General features: G+C 45.3%; 1 protein-coding gene and 1 long non-coding RNA gene across 3 annotated transcripts; one reads left to right on the top strand and one right to left on the bottom strand.

Moving 5' to 3' along the window:
• Positions 1-35: 35 nt before the first annotated feature.
• LOC125520215 (uncharacterized) lies at positions 36-5,258 on the bottom strand. Of its 2 annotated transcripts, none has more exons than XR_007288522.2 (5): positions 4,944-5,258; positions 3,501-4,774; positions 1,646-3,355; positions 856-921; positions 36-354 (listed from the first exon to the last, which is right to left on the bottom strand). It is a non-coding gene; the product is annotated as an uncharacterized LOC125520215 (long non-coding RNA). The 2 variants fall into 2 exon arrangements; XR_007288523.2 differs by having other exon boundaries at positions 1,646-1,776; positions 4,944-5,248.
• An 8,579-nt stretch (positions 5,259-13,837) lies between these two features.
• On the top strand, positions 13,838-15,920 carry LOC125522696 (endoglucanase 21-like). The gene is made up of 3 exons (XM_048687734.2): positions 13,838-14,502; positions 14,596-14,850; positions 15,062-15,920. The coding sequence occupies exons 1-3, from the start codon at positions 13,846-13,848 to the stop codon at positions 15,704-15,706; spliced, it is 1,557 nt and encodes a 518-aa protein (XP_048543691.2). The 5' UTR covers positions 13,838-13,845; the 3' UTR covers positions 15,707-15,920.
• The last annotated feature ends 6,550 nt before the right edge of the window (positions 15,921-22,470 follow it).

Genomic DNA, 22,470 nt, shown 5'->3' with positions numbered 1-22,470 from the left:
TTCATAACAGTAACATGGTTGCCATCTAGCAATAATAAATCAAAACCAAACAATAATAACACACATTAATTTTCACATATAAATAGTTCATCTGTTATGAACCAGTGACCATCCAAGTTTCCTGCAAACTGATGTAACTAATGAAATAGAGGAGACATTATGGTTCATTGTGTGAGCAAAAATTCCTTGCGTTGTTTTCTGGAATTTGTCTAAGAGGCACATCATCTGCCTGCTCCTTGTAGTGGGCAATACCCATCCTCACAGCCTTCCACCAACATCCTTGCATCATTCTCGTACTTGACATCAAAGCCTTCATTCTACATCTCATTGGAGAAAATCCTCCAGATTGAACATCTGCAAGTCAAAATCCCGAGTTAATATTATGCATCTGCTCAGCAAGCCTCCGCTGAAACTTCTCATACAACATATTAGCAGTTACATTGCACAAACTCTAGCCTCTCTAATGATATGATTTCGTTTTTGGAATACCGAAGTACAACCACAAGTTAGAAATTGTAGCATGTTAAGTATATTGATCCTATCTGCTTACTATTATATTTCTTTACAAAGGGAGTACATTTCTAACACCAATTACATATAAAAGCTTCTCCAAAACAGAGCACTACCAAAATACAACCTTCTACCGCGGGAAGTACCAAAATACTACTTAACCATGGAGTTTGACCTTTCCATTTAGTGAAAAGTTCGACCTAATTAGAACCTTTCCCAACATGAGTTAAAACTAAACAAAAAAGGAAAATCAAAAGAATAAGACTGCACTACAATACATCAATAGGGTACCATCGGAAAGCACGAGTGGAAGAGGTGAGGCAGAGTTGATGATGTTCTGCTTACCGACCCCAACGCTCCACACCACCACATGGCGTCACTGCCTATTGTGAGCATCGCCAAAGTTGTTTACTACAGGAGACAAAAATGAGACATTGAGAAACAGTCTGGTGGAGTGCTCATCTCCTCAAGTAAATGAGCTGGGCTACAGTGCTACCATCCTATTGCAGTGGGGTACTAACGTTTTTGCTTTTTGCTGGGTAGGGGAGGGGGGTTACAGCCCAGGTTCTCCCTCTCAAAGCTCCACCACTTGATAAGCCAAGGTTCAGAGCAACATATTTATCAACCATCTTTTATTACTTTGTCAAATATTGATAAGAAGGTGTACAACAACTATGAACCCAAGGATCCTAAATATAAATATAAAAAATGATCGCTTCTAGTTACTTTTGCAACTCCAAACAGATGAACTTGACTTTTGCTTCTCTGGATCGTATTTCTTGCTCAGAGAACTATGAGGACACCCCGATGAGAACAACGGAGAAAAATAGTTTGATTTCATTTGTTCACACCATTCAGATATTTAAAATATTCTGGAAACAGGGCAAACATAAGATTCTCTTCAGGTTAAATTTTAGGTTAAAGTATTGCATCCAAGCCACCCATCATTAGTGTCATATAGTTCTATCAGATTAATATACATAAAAAACACAATCTTGTGATCACATCATCAGAAACTAAATGCTCGAGCTTGAAATAAGTAATTGCAACCATGTGTAGCCTCACTTCTGCATACAACAATTTTCTACTCGTGCGTTGCTTAGAAAGTTACAAAGTTGTGTTTTATTATTTGTACCTGGACTGTGCGGCGACGTCAATGGGCCTTGCTGCTAGCTGCTGCATGGACTACGGCGGCCTGTAAGGTTGCGGAGGCGCATCAATAAACCGGTTCGCGGTTGAAGGGGGCACTGTGGTGGTTTGGGAATCCTACAGCACAACACTCCTGGTTAAAACTCATTCACTCTCAGTGGAGTTATGATACTTTCAAGCAGTATTGTCTCTGATAAATGGAAGTATGAAACTATAAAACATTGCGACAAAGATTCTGCTATTTCCATCTTTTGACAAATACTATACATGGAATTTCAATTAAGGACATGCTATTGCAGATCAATATTCATAACATGGGTAACATTTGGTCCAGAAGATATAGCAATATATCGACTTCATTTAATTAGATTTATTATGTGAGGACACTGGCAGGAGTGCAAATTGAACAGAGAAGGAGGCAGGACATCACCCGCACCTTGCCTAACATTATTGCTATTTAGAAATACTTTCACAAATCTACATATATATGTAGCACAAATTGCAACAACTAATCAACTATATAACTACTGCCTTGAATCTGATAAGTACTGTGCAGAATGTAGAATAACAACATAATAATTACATGGGAAAGGAAATTAGGAAACAAACTATGCAGAAATTAAACATGAGTGTAAACTGGACAAATAACATCTACTGAATTTCTAGGGACTTTACTATCATCGACTGATGTCCTGCCTTTGTTTTCAAATGTTGGTCGGGCTAAAAAAATCCTACATGTCCTTTGTACAGAAGCATATGGGAGCTGCATTTGAGAAATGCTCTCAACATTGGGTTGCTAATATTAAAAAGGAGGATATACAATTTTGTGACCTTTTGGCTCACCGTAATGTCCTTTGCTACGTGGCCTCTATATAGTCTTATCTTTTCCGATCTTCATACCCTTGATTATGGTTGCAACTAGCAAAAGAGAAGTCTGTTGTGTTGTAGGTTTCCACTGAAAACCTCAAGCTAGCATGTCACGTGACCAATACACCTCACCAGCGGCAATACATGTTCATCGCGCTCATATCCCGATGAATGTAATCAATCAAATAGCAACTAGTAATGGTTAAGGTAATTCTTTCAGAATTAACTGAACAAAAGTTCAATTTGAAGACTCCGAAGAGTGGTGGGTAAATTAAGGAGTGGCTGTCATCAGCACTAACTATGCCTCAAGATTTCGTGCACTCTTGCTTTTAGTTAAGTGTTCATACGTCAAATAGCACGAAACTGCGCATAACAATGGTAGCATGTTTGTTCAGGAGCATGTCTTCTGAACTAAAATGGAACCAAGCAAGTACATTCATAGTGCCAGCACTAAAGGATGGATGGAACCATTTTTGTAGGTGATCATTTCATTCTTTTGACAGAGACCTCCTACATATGGTTTGTGCAACAGCGAGGCAAGCATGCAGACAGCAAAATTCAGACATGGTGTTCAGTCAGTTCAGAGAAAGCATGCATGCAGAAAAATTCAGTTAACCGAACTCCTTCCTGGTAAGGCGTGAAGCACAAGCACGCTTTAAAGTGGATGACAAGTAGCATGTGAAGCCAGGCAGCAACTTCTACTCGTAAAGCATACAACTGATGCTTAATGATATATCAATGGAAAATATATATGGCAATGAAGAATTTTCTATGAGAATATTAGTACATGAAGATTTTCTGGAAGGCCTGTTGCATTTGCTACCTTCTTCTGGAAACCATCAAACAAAATAGTAACAAGTTAGATTTTCGGAAAAAACAAATACTCGTAAAGCATTTCTATGAACCTGAGAAATTTTTATCGGGAGAGCAACAGGCCGATGGATTCATGGATGGGTTCGGGTCTAGTAAGTTACCTGCACGTCCTGTGTGTTGATGGCGGGGGGCTCGTTGATGAGGAACCAGAACCTGGAGGAGCAAATGACGCCGCTCGCCTGGAACCCAACCCTGAAAGTTGCAAGGCGAGGTAGGCGAAGACATCGACGGGGTTGGACACCACGAGCAGCAGCGCCTCCGAGGAGTGCTTCACCACGGCCGGCACAGTCTTCTAGTACAGGGCAACGTCCCTCTGCAGCAGGTTGAACCCCGTCTTCCCTGGGATCTGCCCGGCGCGCGCCATGACGGTGACGACGCCAGAGTTCTTGTGGTCAGGGGAGAGCACCGGGGCAGAGGAGAGGGTTCGAGCGCGTGGGGGCAGGCGGTGTGGGGCAGCAGTCCAGCAGGTTCGTGCGGGGGCGATAGAATGGCGCGGTGGCGCGTGGAGAAGAAAGCGGTGGCGGCGGCGGAGAGCCCAGGGCGGCGCGCGTGGGGAATGGGAAAGGGGAATTAGGGATTTGGCTCCGCTTGCCTTATGCGTTGGGGGAACTTTCGCGGGCTTGGGCCAAATGTTGGCGCTATTTTTTCTCTACGCGCGCAGGCCCATTTGGCACAGACCATTGGTCGGGGTTATTTCCCGACCGATCAATGGATGTGTGTGCGAGCTTTCCCAACCCACAGTTCGACATTAAATGTTCGGGTATTCCCGTCCGATGGTCTGCTACTGTTTATTGGTTTTCCCAACCAACTATCTGTTACAACATTTCCCAATCAACTGTTGGACGGCGATAGTATCTTTTTTCAACACATGTCTGTAGGGAATGTAGTGTCGTGGTGTAGTGAGAAACAAAAGGCCGCCTCCTTAGCAACACTATATTCCAACCAATCGGAATGCTTCCCGAACCATTTAGCTTGAAAGGATCTCTTTTTCAAAGATGTTCCTCTAGTTTCTTTTTTAAATTTATGCCCAGTTGGTTGGCATGGACCCATATTTACATACATCCTTCTAGCAACATCTCTAATGTCCGGATAAAGGCGGTGGTCCCATTGCTTTCAATAGGTTTCCTAAGACGAGGATCAGGTTGAATATCACCTTCCCTCAGTTGACCACGAGCAGAATCTGGAATATTACTTTCTCGAGTTGAGATTGAAGGCGGGTTGTTTGAAGTCAAAGGCGGTGGTCCCATTTCTGCATTGGTTTCATTTTCTGGAGTTGCTTCACTCCTCTCAGCTCCTTCATTTCCTCCGGCTAAAACCCCAGGTGTAGACACTTCTGTTGCTGCCACAGATGAAAAATAGCTCTTCATCTTTTATTCTACAAAATGAAATGAAATTGATATTCACTTAGTATTAACACTTTAACAGTAGCAACAGGCCAACAGATATAATGTAGCAACAACATTCACATTCAAATACAGCAGGCAGCAGCAGATCAAAAATATTCAAAAATTTCTATCAACATTCAACATCAGCCAATCCATTACCAATCCAGCAGACTTCAGACCAGAAGCCAGGAGAGGCCGGAGCAGAGCGGGCGAGCCGGGAAGCCGGCGAGCAGCGGAGCAGCAGCACTGCAGCAGGGCCAGCAAGGCAGCAAGGGGCCGGGCGCGAGCAGGCGAGCAGCAAGCCGCCAGGCGCCAGGCGCCAGCGGGGGACGGCCGGACGGGAGACGCCGCGACGGGGTGAGGCGTGAGCGGCGGTCGGCGGACGGGCGGAGGCCGGGGGGCGCGGGGCCGCGGGCGACGGGGCGGGCGGCGGCGGCGGACTCACCTGCCTGCGCGGCTGCTGTCTGCTGCTCGCTGCCTCGCTAGGTCTGCGATTGGGATGGATCGAGCGAGTTGGAGTCCTGGACGAGGCCTGTGTGAGTGTGTTGGGCTGGGCCCTGGCTGTTAGTTGGGCAAAGCCCCGGTCCCAATTCAAAAACATGCCTAGGTAATAACTAAAAAAAGCCACGCCCCGGGCTTGGGCCCTGGGGGCCTGGGGCCCAGATCCGCCCCTGGGTATACGCCAAGTTCGTTTGCCGAGTGTCACACTCAGCGTAACTGCTGTCGAGGTGAAATTGACCTTCACCAAGTGGTTTGCACACTCGGCTTAGAAGTTTTTTTTTCCTATAGTGAGACTCAGGTGTTGGTATTAAATAACAAAAGACATTACATCACAACTTCTACACGTATGACCCTCTTTTTTTATAGGTCAGAATCTTCATTTCACCGATGATCGAATATAAATTGGAATTTTTTGTCAGTTGTATGATGATTCATTGAGGATATAAATATAATTTTGTTGCATGCTTATTCTGTCTGTCGATGTTTCTGAAGCTAACATAGAGCGAAGTAGAACCACTAGATTACCGGTAGAGCCGAACCAACGTGATAGAGCTATCGCAAACGGCCCCTAACGGAAAACCAACTATGTCAGCATAATTCACGAGCGGATTTGAAGCGACAACAAACCAAGACATAAGCTACTCAATTTTCCAGACGAATATTATTCCGACCCATTTGAGAAACCTCTCTTGCAGTGGGTTCGTCACTTGACTGCAAAGCCCCTTGATCACCGACCCCACTACCTATACGAAATGTATACCCGGCAACAATGGGCTTTCCTATTTTGTATTAGTGAGATACTCTAATTGCAGTGACATGGTTAAAGTAAAGAATGTTGCTATGTAAAATTGACTTAGTTGTACATAATATTAATATGTCATCTTATATTGGTAAATGTAACAATTCACCAGAAATAATTTTCCCTCAAATGTTTCTCCACTAGTTTATGCTTGATTCCTGGCTCAACCTTCCACTCTATTTGAAATTCTGATTATACATAAAATTATTCATTTATTTCTGCGGCCAGAAATATGCACACACAGTACATATAGCCGGCAGAGTCAGTGTTCAAAGTCCTAACCACCGCGCTTATGAATTTCTTGTGGACAGACACGGTACGAGGGGATACGAGAGGCCGAGCCAACCACCCCTCGTCTCTGATCTCTCGCCGCCGCCGTCGCCGCCGGCTCCACGGCAGCGGCGGCGGGGCCCTTCCCTGCCGTCAAAGGCGGAGGGTGTGGTGGGCGTGTGTTAGGCATGTGGTGGTGGCACTCCCGTGGATGATCTGCACTTCGGCGGCGGAATCGGAGGCTGGCAGCATCACCAGTTCATGGGTCGTGCCTTTGTTGGTGTTTGGTCCTCCGGTGGGGTGCTGATGTAGCCGCTTGGACTTAACGCCCTTCGATCCATGAGGGTCTTCCTCGAGATATGAAGATCGGCCTGGAGAAGATGCGATGGCTGCTCCATACCAATGGCCAATGTTGGTTTGGCTTTGTGGCAGCTCGAGTTGTGCGCTCTGCGCTCTCCAATTCTCCAGGAGGCTGCACTGTTGGATGCCATTCTTCCCTGGTGGTTGCCTCCTGATCTGGCCGCCGCCGTCGCCGTGGTGCGTTGCTGGCCCTGCCGATCTAGCAAGTTCGCTGGTGATTGCCGGCCTCCCGATGTGGCAGTCTGCTGGTGGTTGCCAGCCTTCTGATCTAGATTATTTCCATGGCTTGGTGCGTCCCTATCTGGTTGCTAGCCGGTGATTCCGGTCTTCCGTTCTGGTTCGTCTCCATGGCTTGGAATACGATCAAGACAAGCATGCGGGGATTGTCCATGGATGCTTACGCACACAGACGGCCGCTTGAGGTGCACGTGCGTGTAGATGACGGCCAACGACTAGTTGCAGCCCATGGTCCTGGCTACTTGCCTCGCTGATTGCGGTCGCCATTGAAATATCTTTGTGTGAGTTTCATCTCTGCAGATCAGGTGGTTGACTTCGGTGGCGAGATGCAAACTATGGATGGAGTCTTGATGCAGAGGGGTGGTTGTGCAGCGATGATAGCTGCTGGGATTGTGAAAAGGTGGTGGCGACAACACCTGAATGACTTCGATGGCGGTGCTACTTGAGCACCCGGTCTCGAACTCCGGGGTGAAAGCCTAGGTCTGACCCAATTTTGGTATACCTAGCAATGGCGATTTTTTACATCGTTACCTTGTTGAAGGCATTATTCGGAATGCTCGGACTGATTCTTCAGGGTGAAAGCCTAGATTCTAGCTTTGGGTGGCTGGATCCGGTGACGGTGACATTTGAGTGTCGCTCCCTTCTCGAAGGCGTTGCTGTTGAAGAATCTCGTCGTCCGCGTGGTGTCAAGAGATGGTCGGTGCAGATATATATGGTCATTGTTATAGTTTGCTGATCGTTGATCTGATCGCTTTGGGGCTTTTTTTATATATTTTTTCTCGCCTACGTATAGCTTTGGTCTTATATGACTTAGCTATTTACCGGCGTGTTTTTGTGTGCGTGTGTTGGTGTTGGCTGTGTGCATCCTACCTATGCAGAGACCGGATGTGTGTTCATTGTGTTTGTATTCTCTTGATGCTTCATTTTGAGTTAATAAAGTCCACCCTTTATCGAAAAAAAGACACGGTATGAGGGAAGTTGACATAAATGAACTCTGCACCGCACTATTAATTTGTTAGTGCTCTTTTAAGCACGAAAGTCAAGTACTTCGACCTATGAACAAGCTTAAGTAGTCAATGAACAAGCCCCACAAAAGTATAGAGTAGGTAACAGACCAGCGGTTGGCATGCCATTTGACTCTGAATATTGTATGAGAATAATATAAACGAACTTGCACGAATCAACTATTCCGCAAAAGCCTTCTGTTTATCAATTTCAGAAGCAACGTGCATGTCTACATTCTGTGTCACAAGTTTGATCAACATTTGAGGGATCGTCGGATCGCCAACTCTGAAGTGCCAACGGCTTAGCCAGCTGATCTGCATACCTAATGGCATGATTAGGCTGGCACCATGATGCTTACGTACAGTGAACAAGGCCTTTTCCTGTTGCACTAACCATTACATACTATTTGGCTGTCATTGCCTGCATATTTTTGTTTAGACTGAAGTCTATGGGGGGCTAATAACAGAGTGGGATTCCACTTACCTAGCCCTCAATGTTGCGCTAGGATCCGACATCCGCGGACTGGCTGCACACGACAGAGATGCAACAACCAACTAGTTGGCGATTCTCATATTTTTTATCACCTAGTCATTAATTTTGCAAGCGTAATGCTGGTCTCACTGGTCTTAATTTTGTGACAACACTTTGTTGAGGATACAAGATCCTAGTGGCATAATCTACCAGTAACCAAACATATCTTCACCAAAGAATTTGCTTGAAACAGAACTGACATGCCAACCTAATTTTTTTCCCATAAAAGTTGTTCTTCCACTTTACAAATTTAATCTTGGTTAACTCCTTGGAAACTAGCTAGCCCAGATATCTAACAAGCCTAACAATCCAGAGCAATGAAGTGAAAATAAGACAGTTATTTCGCTCATAATGTTCTGTTAGAAAAAAATGTATTGTGATGGCAGGCGCCATGCTGGCTCAGACAGCCATATTAGGAAATTTCAAAAACTGACACCTCATCTGTTGCAACCACACGTGTATCAAAGACGAGGAGGATGTTGCCCCTATTCCATAATTTGCCTCGTTTTCCACCGAAAACTTTGTGCACGCACATAGAATGTCCGAATATACACGCGGGATTTTTGTTCGGAATTTTTCAATTTTTCAAAATGTGTATTTGGATAATGGGTGCATATGCACCTAGGAGCCATTGCCAATTTCCGATAGTAAACTGCATATCTTGTAGAAGTTTCAAGTAAACCAAATATAGATCAATGCATGATGAATTAATTATTTTGTTTCGCAGATTTGTACCAGACTTCTGAATAGAAACTTATGGGATAATTAACTAATAATAGGTACATAACTTTTCATGGTATATCTAAAATGGATATCTTTTGTGACCGTAATGTTAGTTTATACGATTATGCAGGTAAAAAAAAGTTATGTAAACTGGGAACGATAATAATTAAAACTTGATTCTCTTCGCATAATTGAATATAATACATGATTTGTACACCTTCCTAAGTTACTAGCTCATTTTTCACTCAAGTGCAAAAGTAACGGTCTTGCACAATCGAACAGATTGTATTTGACAGTGATCCATTCTGGTGTTTTCCTTTGAAGTTCTTACTGAGAAATTATTCATGTAGCACTGAAATCATGTTAGGAGTTGTTAAAACCCAAAGCATGTAAAATGGTGCGCCTGTCATGAATTACTAGCCAGTGACGGCCGTAAAACCTATCGGCGACTGTATTATTTGTTCATGAAAAAAGTATACTTTTCGTCTCTCAACTCTCGGTGAAGTCTAAATTTGGTCCCTCAACTCCGAAACCGGACAACTTGCACCCCCAACTAACGAAACCGGACAAGGTTTGTCCCTGGTCTCGATTTTGACCGGTTTTGGTGCTGACTGACCCCGGTTTTGACCGGTGCCGACTAAAATTCGCGTAATTTTTTCATATCCGTGAACTTTTTAAAATTCACATACTCTTTTCAAATCCACATAGTTTTTCAAGGTCATGCAATTTTTTCAAAAATAAACATACCTTTTTCAAATCTGTGAACTATTTTGAAATTTGTGTACTTTTTCAAATCCATGATTTTTTTAATTTGCGTAATTTTCTCAAATCAGTGTATTTTTTCAACTTCGTGTAATTTTATCAAATCCAAGTATTTTTTTTCAAATCCATCTGTTTTTTAAATTCGCGTACTTGTTTCAAATCCGCATACTTTTTAAAGTTCGCGTTCCTTCCCAATCCATGAACTTTGTTTGAAATTCACATACTTGTTTCAAGTTGATATAAATTTTCAAATCCACACATTTTTTTCTAATTCGCATAAAAGATATTCAAATCTGCATACGTTTTCAATTTCACATAAAATTTTCAAACCCAAAAAAATATACATGAATAGGAATAAGTATGTCAATTTTTAAAAATTACATGAATTTAAAAAAACCACAGGAACTTTAAAGAAGTACGTGGATTTAAATAAAAGTACGTGAATGGAAAAAGTACGCAAATTTGGAAAAGTACACAAATTTTTAAAAAGTTCACGTATTTGAAAAAAATACCCGAATTTGAAAACATTAAACGGACTTGGAAAAGGTATGCGAATTTGAGTCGGCACGGTCAAAACTGGGTTGGGACACACCAAAACCGGTCAAAACTGTGACCAGGGATGAATCTTGGCCGGTTTCAGTAGTTAAGGGCGCAAGTTGTCCGGTTTTGAAGTTGAGGGACCAAATCTAGACTTCGCCAAGAATTAAGGGATGAAAAGTATACTTTTCTCTTTGTTCATCACTAAAAAGTGATGATGGCGTAGTGAAATCTGATGTGGACTTGTCCAAAATTACACATGCATGGAATACCAAGTATCTCCAACCTTTCCGAACGATATTAGGTACAATAAATGCATCCGTCTTTCTGGGTTCAATACTAGCCAGAAAATGAGAAAACGCCCATTTCTGTCTGGTGTTTTCCATATCTAAGTACTTATGCTCAATAGCTTCTGGATTTTGCCCAACATTTTATGATGGAAAATTGTTACACATGGGAGTTTGCAGATTTTTATTGCGCTCATATGGGTCAAGGCAGCGGGAGCGCTGCTATCGGACCACGTTGCATGTCTCTTTTACCTTACATCCATCTCCTTGTGTTGTTGCCTCTCTTCTAGTCCGAGCGTGCTACCCCATCTTTCTTCCCCTTTTCTCATGACACCGTCATTGGATCTGCCACCAAGAATTTTCATTGTAGGAGTATTATTCTCCATCGCCTATCCTATATCACATGTGGTCACGTCACCACCTTTCCTATCATAAACCACTACATTGACACATTCGCATTGGCTGTTGCCTCTAGCTGTCATGTATCTAAGCTGGGCCATTGCTAGAGAAGACACTAGCCATATTAGACAAAATTGACACGCGAGGAAAACCTGAAAGGTCACTAAATTGGTGGCAAAATTGCCAACAAAAAATATCACCATTAGAGCAACGGCAATAAGTTAGTGCGAGCTTAGACTTACCAAAGGCTACGATGCATCAATCCATGCAACGCTGGAGGTTCCTCCTTTTTCCGAACAAAGCTTAGACTTGTCTATATGCTTGATCAAAACATACTTAACATTTGAACTTATAATGTGCAATGCACACGCACGCACATTTTGTTGACGCAAGATGCAAGTCAACTTGTCTAGCCTTGCTTTTTTATCCTCAGTTTTTTTATTAGTGTACCTTGATATATAGTACTCCCTCCATCCGAATTAGTTGATGTATTTACACACGTTCTGTTAGATACATCCGTATCTAAACAAATCTAAGTCAACTAATTTGAGATGGAGGATGTATGTCATAAATAAACCATTAATTATCATGTCCAGTTGACTACAGGAAGACTTACCATCGCCACCCAGGTACAGTGTTACCTCTTCACGGGAAAATGAAAGTCCGAAATGAATAGCATCACAAAATTCACGGCTGCCTTTTTACCTCTCTATATAGATCAAATTTGGGTCTAAATTTTGCACCATTGTGAGAACACATCTTAGATACTAACTCAATTTGAATATTAATTATATGGGCCACCGTGATGGTACCACGGTATCACGTAAAGGGTTGTATCACTAGATCCATTCCCCACTAGGGAATCGTGCAGCATCACACTTTTCCTTTGACTTACAAGTATGTTGTTCTCGTTGGCGCGACAAGAAAAACCAGCAGTCACGTTAGACTTGCATCCAACGTCAGTGATCTAAGAAAACTTATACTCTATTAGTTTATAGAGGGAGTACTTAACATCTGAACTTAGAATGTGCAGTGCATATGCACCCACACGGTTGTTGATGCAAGATGCAAGTCAAACCTGGGTAGCTCGTTTATTTTATCACTAGTTTTCTAATTAGTATACCTTCATATAGTACTCCTATATCTTAATTAAACCATTAATACTCCATGTTCAACTCAGTACCGACACGTATAATTACCATCGCTAGCCAGGTACAGTGTTACCTCTTCATGAGAAAGAAAAAAAATGTAAAATTAATAGTGTCAAACAAAAACACAAGACACATTTACGGCTATTTTTTTTTAACTATTTGAGGATTAGATTTTGGTTTGAATTTTTGAGATTGTAGGAACAAATCTTCGGCACTATTATTTGCCATTGTACAATGGTATCACGATATCAGCTAAAGGGTGGTGTCGTAGGGGAGAATATCTGGTGCACGGGTGCTTATGGTGCTATCGGTGCACTGAACCGGCGTTGACATTTTAAATGTTATAAAAAGTATAAAAAATAGCACATTCACAGAACATCAATGTAGGTTGTTACAAAATTTCAAGTCAAAATTCAAAACATAGCAGGGAAAACAAAAATAAAAAATTCAACACTAAATAGTACATAACATAAGTTGGGCTTTACATTTGGCCCGTTACCAAATTGATGTCAAAAATTTCATTTTTGTATGTCAAGAAATGTTTCAAATTTTCATACGAAGTTTTATGAAAACACAGTGATGTTGTGTCAATGTTCTATTTGTTTTCTTCAGATTTTTCAAAATGTTCTATGGCATCCGGTGCACCAGTAGCATCGCAAGTATGGGTGCATCGGATACATTCCCAGTAGCATTGGATATGTATAGGTTGCACTAACACCGGGTCCGGCGCCATGCTGGCGTGCCTCGTCAGCACCCTATGCGTATACAAACATGATTAGCATCGTAGATACACTCCTAAGCCAAGTTTTGTCACTGGTTCAATGTATACCACAAGTTTTAGCACCAAACGGAATTTTCTCGCCAAGTTCAGGCACGAGTAGTGTAATTGACTCAAAAATAAAATCATGCGTCTCTTTTGCCTTACAATTCTGTGGTTCTCGAATTGGAGCAATATGAACAAGTACCGTCCACCTAGACTTGCCTTTATGTTGACCAAAACATACTCTACATCTGAACTTAGAACGTGCAACCCATATGCAACCTCATGCCACATGGTTGTTAATGCACGACGCAAGTCAACCCTGCCTAGCTAGCATTGTTATATCATCCTGAGTCTTCTAATTAGCCTACCTCCATATATCTTCATTAAACCAATAACTCTCCACCTCCCACTACCGACAGCGAGAATAACCATCACCAACCTCCAACCAGGTGTACATGTTACCACCTCTTCATCGACCACTGACGCAATGACACCACCCAGGTACATTCTTTTGCACTAGATCCGGTAATCATTGATTACCACCTGGTATTAAGAGTCAGACAAGCTTAACGCCTGGTATCAAGAGCCAAACCGCCTGGTATTAAGATGTGGGGTTTGAGCAAGGATGCTCAACGGGGGAGACAACACATGCTGATCAGGTCTTATATAACGAGGACGAAAGGAGCAGGAGAAGCACAAACAGAGCTGCACCCAGAGAGAAAGCAGAAGAGCACACATGGCGACAAGAATCAAGATGCTCACGTCTCTCGCCATCTGTGCCGCGCTTGTGCTCGTGCTCCTTCCGTTCACGGCGGCCGATGGCGGCGGTGGCGCCAAGGGCGCGGCGCCATTCGACTACAAGAAGGCGCTCCACAGCAGCCTCCTCTACTTCGAGGCGCAGCGATCGGGCCACCTGCCGCACAACCAGCGCGTCAAGTGGCGCGGCCACTCGGGCCTCGCCGACGGCCTGCAGCAGGGCGTAGACCTCGTGGGCGGGTACTACGACGCCGGCGACAACGTCAAGTTCGGCCTGCCGATGGCGTTCACGGTCACCATGCTGTCGTGGAGCGCCATGGAGTTCGCGGACGACATCGCGGCCGCCGGCGAGTGGCGGCACGTGCTGGAGGCCATCAAGTGGGGCACCGACTACTTCGTCAAGGCGCACACCGAGCCGTACGTGCTCTGGGCGGAGGTCGGTGACGGCGACACCGACCACTACTGCTGGCAGCGGCCCGAGGACATGACCACGTCGCGGCAGGCCTACAAGGTCGACAGCGACAACCCCGGATCCGACCTCGTCGGGGAGACCGCCGCCGCGCTGGCCGCTGCCTCCATGGTGTTCCGCCGCTCCAACCCCCACTACGCACAAGTTCTCCTCCACCACGCCGAGCAGGTGCGTAGGCATATCAAACGCCATTGTTGTCGCTCATAATAGATGAAACATCAACTTTGTTTACTAACGTGTGATGTTACGTGCATATGGCAGTTGTTCGAGTTCGGGGACAAGTACAGGGGAAAGTACGACAGTAGCATCGGCGAGGCGTATAGCTACTACGCGTCGGTGAGCGGGTACGGCGACGAGATGCTTTGGGCGGCGCTGTGGCTGCACCGGGCGACGGGGAAGGCGAGCTACCTGGACTACGCCGTGGACATGGCCGACGAGTTCGGCGGCACCACCTGGGCTATCACGGAGTTCAGCTGGGACGTCAAGTATGCCGGCCTCCAGATCCTCGCCACCAAGGTGAGCATCAGCTGTACATGACTGCTCAACAAATTAACTAGTTATTCTCTAATTAATTTTTATATTGCACGATTGTTTCTTGGGGTGGTATGGCATGCACGATCGAAAATGTTTTCCTCACATATATTTCTTCAGAAAATTAAACTGCATAGATTTACATCGAATATCACTCAGGATAAAATGTGTTTTCTAACGTGTCGTGTCATTTTAGGTGCTGCTGGAAGGGAAGCACCCGGAGCACAAGGCGACGCTGGAGAAGTACAAGGCCAAGGCGGAGCACTACCTCTGCGCCTGCCTCAACAAGAACGGCGACGCCGGCAACGTCAACCGCACGGCCGGCGGCATGCTCTTCGTCCGGCAGTGGAACAACATGCAGTACGTCACCAACGCCGCATTCCTCCTCACCGTCTACTCCCGCTACCTCACTTTCGCCGGCCACGAGCTGCCGGTGCTGCAGTGCCCCGACGGGCCGGCGCACGCCGATGAGCTGCGGGCCCTGGCACGGGAGCAGACCGACTACGTCCTCGGCGCGAACCCTGCCGGCGTGAGCTACTTGGTCGGGTACGGCCAGCGGTTCCCGCGGCGGATGCACCACCGTGGCGCGTCCATCGTGTCCCACCGCGGCGACGGCAGGTTCATCGGGTGCATGCAGGGGTACGACAACTGGTTCCTCCGGAGGGGGGCGAACCCAAACGTGGTCATCGGCGCCATCGTCGGCGGGCCGGACCACCTCGACCGGTTCAGGGACAGGCGCGACAACTACATGCAAACGGAGGCGTGCACGTACAACACCGCGCCCATGGTTGGCATCTTCGCACACTTGCACGGTGAAACAGCCATCACGGAGAAAAGTTGAACTGGAAAAGTTCTAAGATTAGTGTGCAGTTTCACTGAACTGATCTAGGTTAACTGTTGTAGTGTTCCTTTTTTTTTGCGGGGTGACTGTTGTAGTGTTCCTATTGGTAGAGAGGTAGAGAATGCAGAGTAGTGGTGCATGTGGTTTGCAAACACGATGGATAGATTGCATGGCTGCATAGGCCGGCATTTTAAGCTGCAAACACATATCTGTATCAACACATTTTGTAGTTCGTGTCTGCGCATGTGCTAGAAAGAGTCGGTTTTGTTTAGAAGAGAACATTCTCTTGGAGCAAAATTCTTCATCCGTGCCTTCTTTTTCTTTGTGCAACGGGCAGGGACATGAAGGTCCGAAAGCTCGCATTTATAGCAAAAAAATAAAATAAAATCACGGGTGCATTTATAGCAAGATTGTAACACTACATAAAGGACCCTAAAAGAAAAAAAATGTCGCAAACATGTCCTTACTTTTTGCACAAAGGACCTCAAAGGTAGCACCAAGAAATCAATCTGGTTCTGCTATTGCATTCATGTTGGAGCAAATCTATCCAAAGTCCAAATTGGCGGAGAGAGGCGGGCAATATATTTCACTCGGAGTGGGAGGGGCTAGGCTCTGAAGTCCATGGTCTATTCAAGTCTAGTGCTCCATCTGGTGGTTTTGTTGTGAAGGATGATTCCAAAGCTGGTGATGCGCCTATGGCTGCTGATGTTTCAGGCTCTAAAGTCGTTCCTGAGTCATAGGTGGGGTCTACTACTGCCGGTCAGGACACCCCTTTTTGGTTGTGTGTTCCAATGTGCCTACTTGTCCTGCCTCTCCATCATTGTTTGGGATTGTGGATGTTCCTCAGCCACTGGATCCGGAGGTATCGGGTCCAGTTGCCAAGAATAAATCGACTGCCAAAAAGTTTTCGGCTAAGAGCCGAGCGTCCTTGGGATCCAAGCATTCAATGGCTGGGTTGTGCAGGTGGCTGGACGCGGACCTCGGCAGTGCGGCAATTGGTGCCTCAATTGGGGCTGCCACGCCCTGTCCACTCGCTCCGTCCCTGTTCGTTCTCCTATTTCCACGGCTCGCAAGAGCCGATGCACCAAGGATGATGGGGTGCCCATGGCTGAGAAGGCTGCTCGCTGTGCAGCGGCCAAGGACGCCATTCCCTCAGGTACCCCTGCTGTCTCTTCTCCGGTTCTTTTTGTTCTTCCCTCTTTGCCTGATAGCCATTTAGTCAACGTTTTGTCTGATTCAGGGATTATTTTTTTATTAGAATGTTGGTTCTCCTACTTACCTCCTTACTGTTATTCGTGCCAATGAGGTGGCCCAGGCTACCATTGCTAAAGCCAAGGAATGCGCGGTTACTGCCAAAGCCAAGGGGGCTAAGGTAGGGGTGCTATCGATAATGACAAGGCTAGGGATGTGGAGGTTGGTGGTGGCCAACCTACATCTGTGTTGTTGAAACAGAGTGCATCCAAGAGCGCTAAATCCTGTGCGGATCCATGCAAGTTGAGTCCTCGTATCAAGAACTTATCTTATAAATGAAAGCTCTTTTCTGGAACATAAGAGGTTTTGACACTAGGGGGCATCGGGACCAAATTAGGGATTGTGTTAAATGGCAATGTTGATCTAGTTGGTCTGATTGAGACTTTCACAGCTTCTTTATCTAATAATGAACTATCTGCGATCGCTGGGTCTGATCGCTTTGCTTGGTGATGCTTACCGTGTCAGGACATTTTGCTGGTATTCTCATCGGGGCTAAGCTTTATGTTTTCGACTTTGTGGATTTTGACCATGGTATTTTTTGGGGCTAGTATGGTGGTACTGCACAAACAATTGGACTTGCTTTGGGAAGTTTTGGTGGTTTATGGCCCTGCTGATCACTCCCTCTCAGCCCTTTTCCTTGATGAGATTTCAGATAAGATTGATTCTTACACTCTCCCGCTGCTTATCGGTGGTGATTTCAACTTACTTCATTCTCCCTCTGATAAGAATAATGACATTTTCTCCTAGCCTCTAGCTGACTCATTCAATGACTTCATTTCTGAGTGTGCCTTGCGTGAATTACCAAGAGTATGGGCCCGTTTAACTTGGTCCCACCATCAGACCAATCCTGTTTGTTCTGTCCTAGATCGTGTGTTTGTTAATGTATCATGAGATTCGTCCTTTCCCCGTGCTTTTCTGGTTGCCCAACCCCATATAGGACCGAATCATTCTCCTCTTTTTCTCGATGTTGGGATTGCGTCCACTTCTGTTGCCAAGAGGTTTCAATTTGTTGCTTCCTGGCTATTGGTAGATGGGTTTCGGTCATGCTTTCTGATAAGATTTCTAACCTCCTCGCCTCGGTTCCCCGATCATTTGGACCCATTGATGACTGGCACTTCTTTTCTTACTAGTTGAGAAAAATCCTTAAAGGTTGGGGCTGGAATTTGGCGGCGGAGGCGCGGAAGCAAAAGGATGAATTGCAGGGCAAAATTCAGGCTTTGGACTCGGAGGCAGGTCGGTTTAGACTTTCACAGGCAGGGTGACAGTCACGTTATGAGTTGGGGGCCCTCCTGATGCAGTTGCATCAACAGGTGGAATTTTATTGGCATCGAAGGGGAAGTATTAACTGGACTTTGAAAGGAGACTCTCTCACATCTTCTTTCTTTGCTATTGCAAATGGGAGGAGGAGACAGTGTGTTATTGAGAACCTCCGTGTGGAGGGCACGAGGGTGTCGGAGCCGGCTACGATTTTGTAACACCTTCATGATTTCTTTCATTTCCTATTATCTGCTAGGCCTCCTTCTAGCTTCTCTATTTCTAACAAACTTTGGGAGGGCCCCGCGCAAGTTTCTGGTGCTGATAATGCCTACCTATCTATTCCCTTGTCTACTGGGGAAATTGATGCAGTGGTTTCCTCATCTAATCCTAACTCTGCTCCCGACCTAGGTGGGTTTTCTAGTTCCTTCTTTAAGATGTTTTGGCCTGTTTTGAGGAAGCTGGTTTGCGCGATCATACAAGGCTTCTGTTTGGGGATAGTGGATTTATCTCGGCTTAATTATGCTATTCTCTCCCTTATTCCCAAAGTGAAAGGGGATGGTTCCATTACACAATTTCGTTTGATTTCCCTCATTAATAATTTAGCCAATTTTCTGGCCAAAGGATTTGCTTTTATCCTTTCTCCGATAGCGCATAAAGTTCTCAGTCCATCGCAATCCTGCTTTTGTGAAGAATAGATTTATCTTAGATGTGATTCTTAGCCTTCCTAAAATCATGCATGACCTCAGGGTGATGAAGACAAAAGCCCTGATCCGAAAAAGCTTATGACTCTGTTAGCTGGGATTTTTTGCATAAGGTCTTGTTGACCAAAACATTCAATGGGGCCTATGGCCATCGCGTTATGCAACATGTGTCTGCTAGGCATACGGAGGTGGCCTTCAATCACTAGTGTAGAACCGGGCAATAGCATCGGTTCGTAAGGCCCTTTGGTGCCGGTTCGGTAACCGGCACTAAATTGTAGGCACTAAAGGCCCCCCTTTAGTACCGGTTCAGCATGAACCGGTGCTAAGGGCAACCACGTGGCACGAGCCAGCTTCGGGGGCAGGGAGCCCTTTAGTACCGGTGGTGGCACCAACCGGTATTAAAAGGTTGGGGGGGGGTTGGGTTTATGATTTCTTTTTCATTTAATTTTGTGTTTTCCATTTAATTCTTTTTCGTTTGCTGGTATTTCACGATACTACATATTGCACACGTTATGCATATATATAAATAGAATTTCTAGTGGAACCGATCATAATATATATATATATATATATATATATATCATCGAATGTCTCACAACAACCATTAATTAATTCACACATACAATTAGCTAGCTATCTACAATTTCTCCTAATTGGTGCCTTCGGAGCCAGTGGCATTAGCCTAATTGGTGCCTTCGGAGCACGATGACAATTGGAAGTGGTTCATGGGGGCGGTAGCGGGTAATAGTATTCTCCTTTGGGATCTATGACCTGGTCGAGCAAAAATCCCGCTATTTCCTCTTGAATTGCTTCTATGCGGTCCTCTGTTAGGAGTTTCTCCCGCACCTCTTTGAACTGTTAAGAAGGAGATCAATATGCATGTGTATTAGTTGTGTGACTAGATATCGATAATGGTGTAAAAATTGTGAATAGTGTTCTGACAAACGTACCCACTCCTGGCTTTGAGATCTGCTCCTTTCGGACGCCATCATGCGAATGTTCTCGCAAACGTAGTATGCACACAGATTATTCCCCGACACCTGCTTCAGGGCCTTTACGAGAATGGAATTTGATCAGATAATAATTAATCAAGCATGATAATTAAAGAGATGGCAGCTAGCTAGTACTACTTAATTACTTACCTGGGATCGATACCATTTCAGATTTCGTTTCCATGGGCCTGGAGTGGCCCTGATGAACTTTGCCCAAGCCCTGCCCGCCGACAAAGAAAATGAATAAATGGGTTATTAAATAGTTGTTATCAGGAAATGACGAACCAATTAAATAGGCCGAGATAGAGTTAATAATGATTGAAATTACCTGTTGACTATCCCCTTCACGATGGTGTAGTCACTTGCTTTCTTAAGTAGTGAGTCTAGTACTTCAACTGTTCCTTCATCAACTTTAATGATTAACAAGATCCAGTGAAATCTGCATGCACACACGTTTGCATGTCTTAATTAAGCGGGCATATGTAAGCAAAAACATGTAGCTAGCTAGTAGGCAAAAACAGAATTTGTAGTACAAGACAGTGTGACTCACTCGAAGTTGTAAGGAAGTAGTATATCTTCATTGTATTTGAGGCGCTTGAAGAACTCTAGCATGCTTTCCTCTACACTTTTTTCGTAATATGGATCTAATTTCCATGTGTATTCATTAATGGTATTTGGGTCAACGAACTCAATGCCATAGCGTCCACCTTTTTTCATTTCATAAATCTTCATCCTGCATAATACCACAGAAAAGAATATAGTGAGGATAATTACAGGTAATGATTGATCAAAATGATCACTACAGCTAGCTTGAGACTTAAATTACAGAAAGAAATCACTTACAGACAATAGCAACTGACGATAGATTTGTCGAGTGCGTCTTGATTGTATAGCTGAAATAGTTCTGAATACTCAACGGTCACGGCTTTCTCATGGTAGTAATGATCCTTCTTGACATTCACCATGAGAGACTCTTGATTGGAAATCTTGGTAATGTCCATGTACCATTGATGCAATTCATACATTCTCGTTGGGAGCTTCTTGACCTCGTCTGGCTCGACCAAAGGTTGGCCCCGGACATATTTCCATTTTATTTCCTCCTCTCTAGTCGGAGACATGGGCTCGATATCGAGGAGTTGTCCAACAGTGATCATGAGCGTTTCAGCCTGCTCAATATGCTCCTCAGTTATTACCACATCGCCCAGCCCGGGAACGTTAATGGTTTGCCCACAATAATATTGGGCGTGCCTACTCTCATGTGTTGTTGGCACAACAAGCGGGGGGATTGATTGCGCCGCCTGTTCTCCCAGCTGGGGAACGGTTTTACCGCTCCTTTTGCCAGCTAATTTGCTCGAGCTCGAGCTCGCCTCTTTCTGTAGACGTGCTCGATTTAACTTCTTGATGTGGCGCTCATAGTCTGTGTCAACAGGCTTGGGAGCTGGTGCTCTAGCCATACGAATGAAGTGGTCAATCTTTTCCTCAGGCACTTTCTCCCTTGGCGGCGGTGGCGGTTTCGGTGCAAAATGGGCTTCCACCTCGGCCTTCGATATGGCTACATTTTCCTCCTTGGACTTGTCGTAAGGCCTCTACGGAAGAGGCGCGAGGCTTGGACCATATTGAAATCGCTTGCCTCCGCCTGTACCTCCAGTACTACCTCGACTTGTACCGCTATGCACCATAGCTGAGGCGGCTCTCTTCCATGATTGCTGAGGCGGCGAAGACAGCTGACGTGGCTGAGTTGGAGGAGGAGGAGTGGCCTGAAGCTGTGCCGGACTTGGAGGAGGAGTGGCCTGAAGCTGTGCCAGACTTGGAGGAGGAGTGGCCTGATGCTTTGCCGGACTTGGAGGATGAGGAGTGGCCTGAAGCTGTGCCGGACTTGGAGGAGGAGTGACCTGACGCGTTGGTGGACTTGGAGGAGCGGGAGTCTGCTGACTCGGTGGCGGACTTCGACGAGGAGTCGGGTGACGCGGTGTTGGTGGCCTTCGAAATATGATGCAATCCTTTCTCCATAGGATGATACGATGGTTGGCCTCTCCCAGTGTGTGCTCATCGTCACCTCCAGGAATGTCAAGCTCTAGCCCCGAATATTGGTCCACCACCTCATCAACCAAGACACGAGCATAGACCGCTGGAATCGGGTTGCAATGGAAGGTTGCCTCGGGGGGATTTGTAAAAGCAAGGGCATCCGCCACCTTCATGGATATGTTCTTCATTTTGAAGTGTAGCTCGCAGTTAGTGTTCTCCATGATGTCATCCACTGGGTAGCTATCCAGCAATGCGTTGCCCGGGGCGGAACCCACGCTGCTTCTTGGCATGGATGGGACGGTGCTATCCAATGCTGGATCATCCGCTAGCTGCTGCAGCTGCTGAGACCCCCTTTGCTGGCTAAGTGAGTCGATCTGCTCCTACTGCCGCTGGAATTTGAAGGCGTTCATAGTCTAGCTTCCTCTGCTCCTCCTCCATCTTCCTCTTCTTCTCCTCCGCAATCTTCTTTCTCGCACGGGTTCTGTAGTCGGCGTTCCAGTCCGAAAACCCCTCATACCACGGAATAGTGCCCATGCCT

This window comes from Triticum urartu, chromosome 7A (assembly GCF_056163025.1).
Source record: "Triticum urartu cultivar PI428250 chromosome 7A, HENAU_Tu73, whole genome shotgun sequence".
Classification (NCBI taxonomy): Eukaryota; Viridiplantae; Streptophyta; class Magnoliopsida; order Poales; family Poaceae; genus Triticum; species Triticum urartu.
Note: the sequence above shows the minus strand (reverse complement) of the source record. Positions and strands in the feature narration are given on the sequence as shown.

What these genes read in the sequence shown, in the direction of transcription:
- LOC125522696 (XM_048687734.2), top strand. Translation starts at nt 13,846, where the DNA reads ATGGCGACAAGAATCAAGATGCTCACGTCTCTCGCCATCTGTGCCGCG. An exon ending in TCCTCCACCACGCCGAGCAG is followed by an intron (nt 14,503 to 14,595) that starts GTGCGTAGGCAT and finishes TGCATATGGCAG; the next exon opens with TTGTTCGAGTTCGGGGACAA. An exon ending in TCCAGATCCTCGCCACCAAG is followed by an intron (nt 14,851 to 15,061) that starts GTGAGCATCAGC and finishes GTGTCATTTTAG; the next exon opens with GTGCTGCTGGAAGGGAAGCA.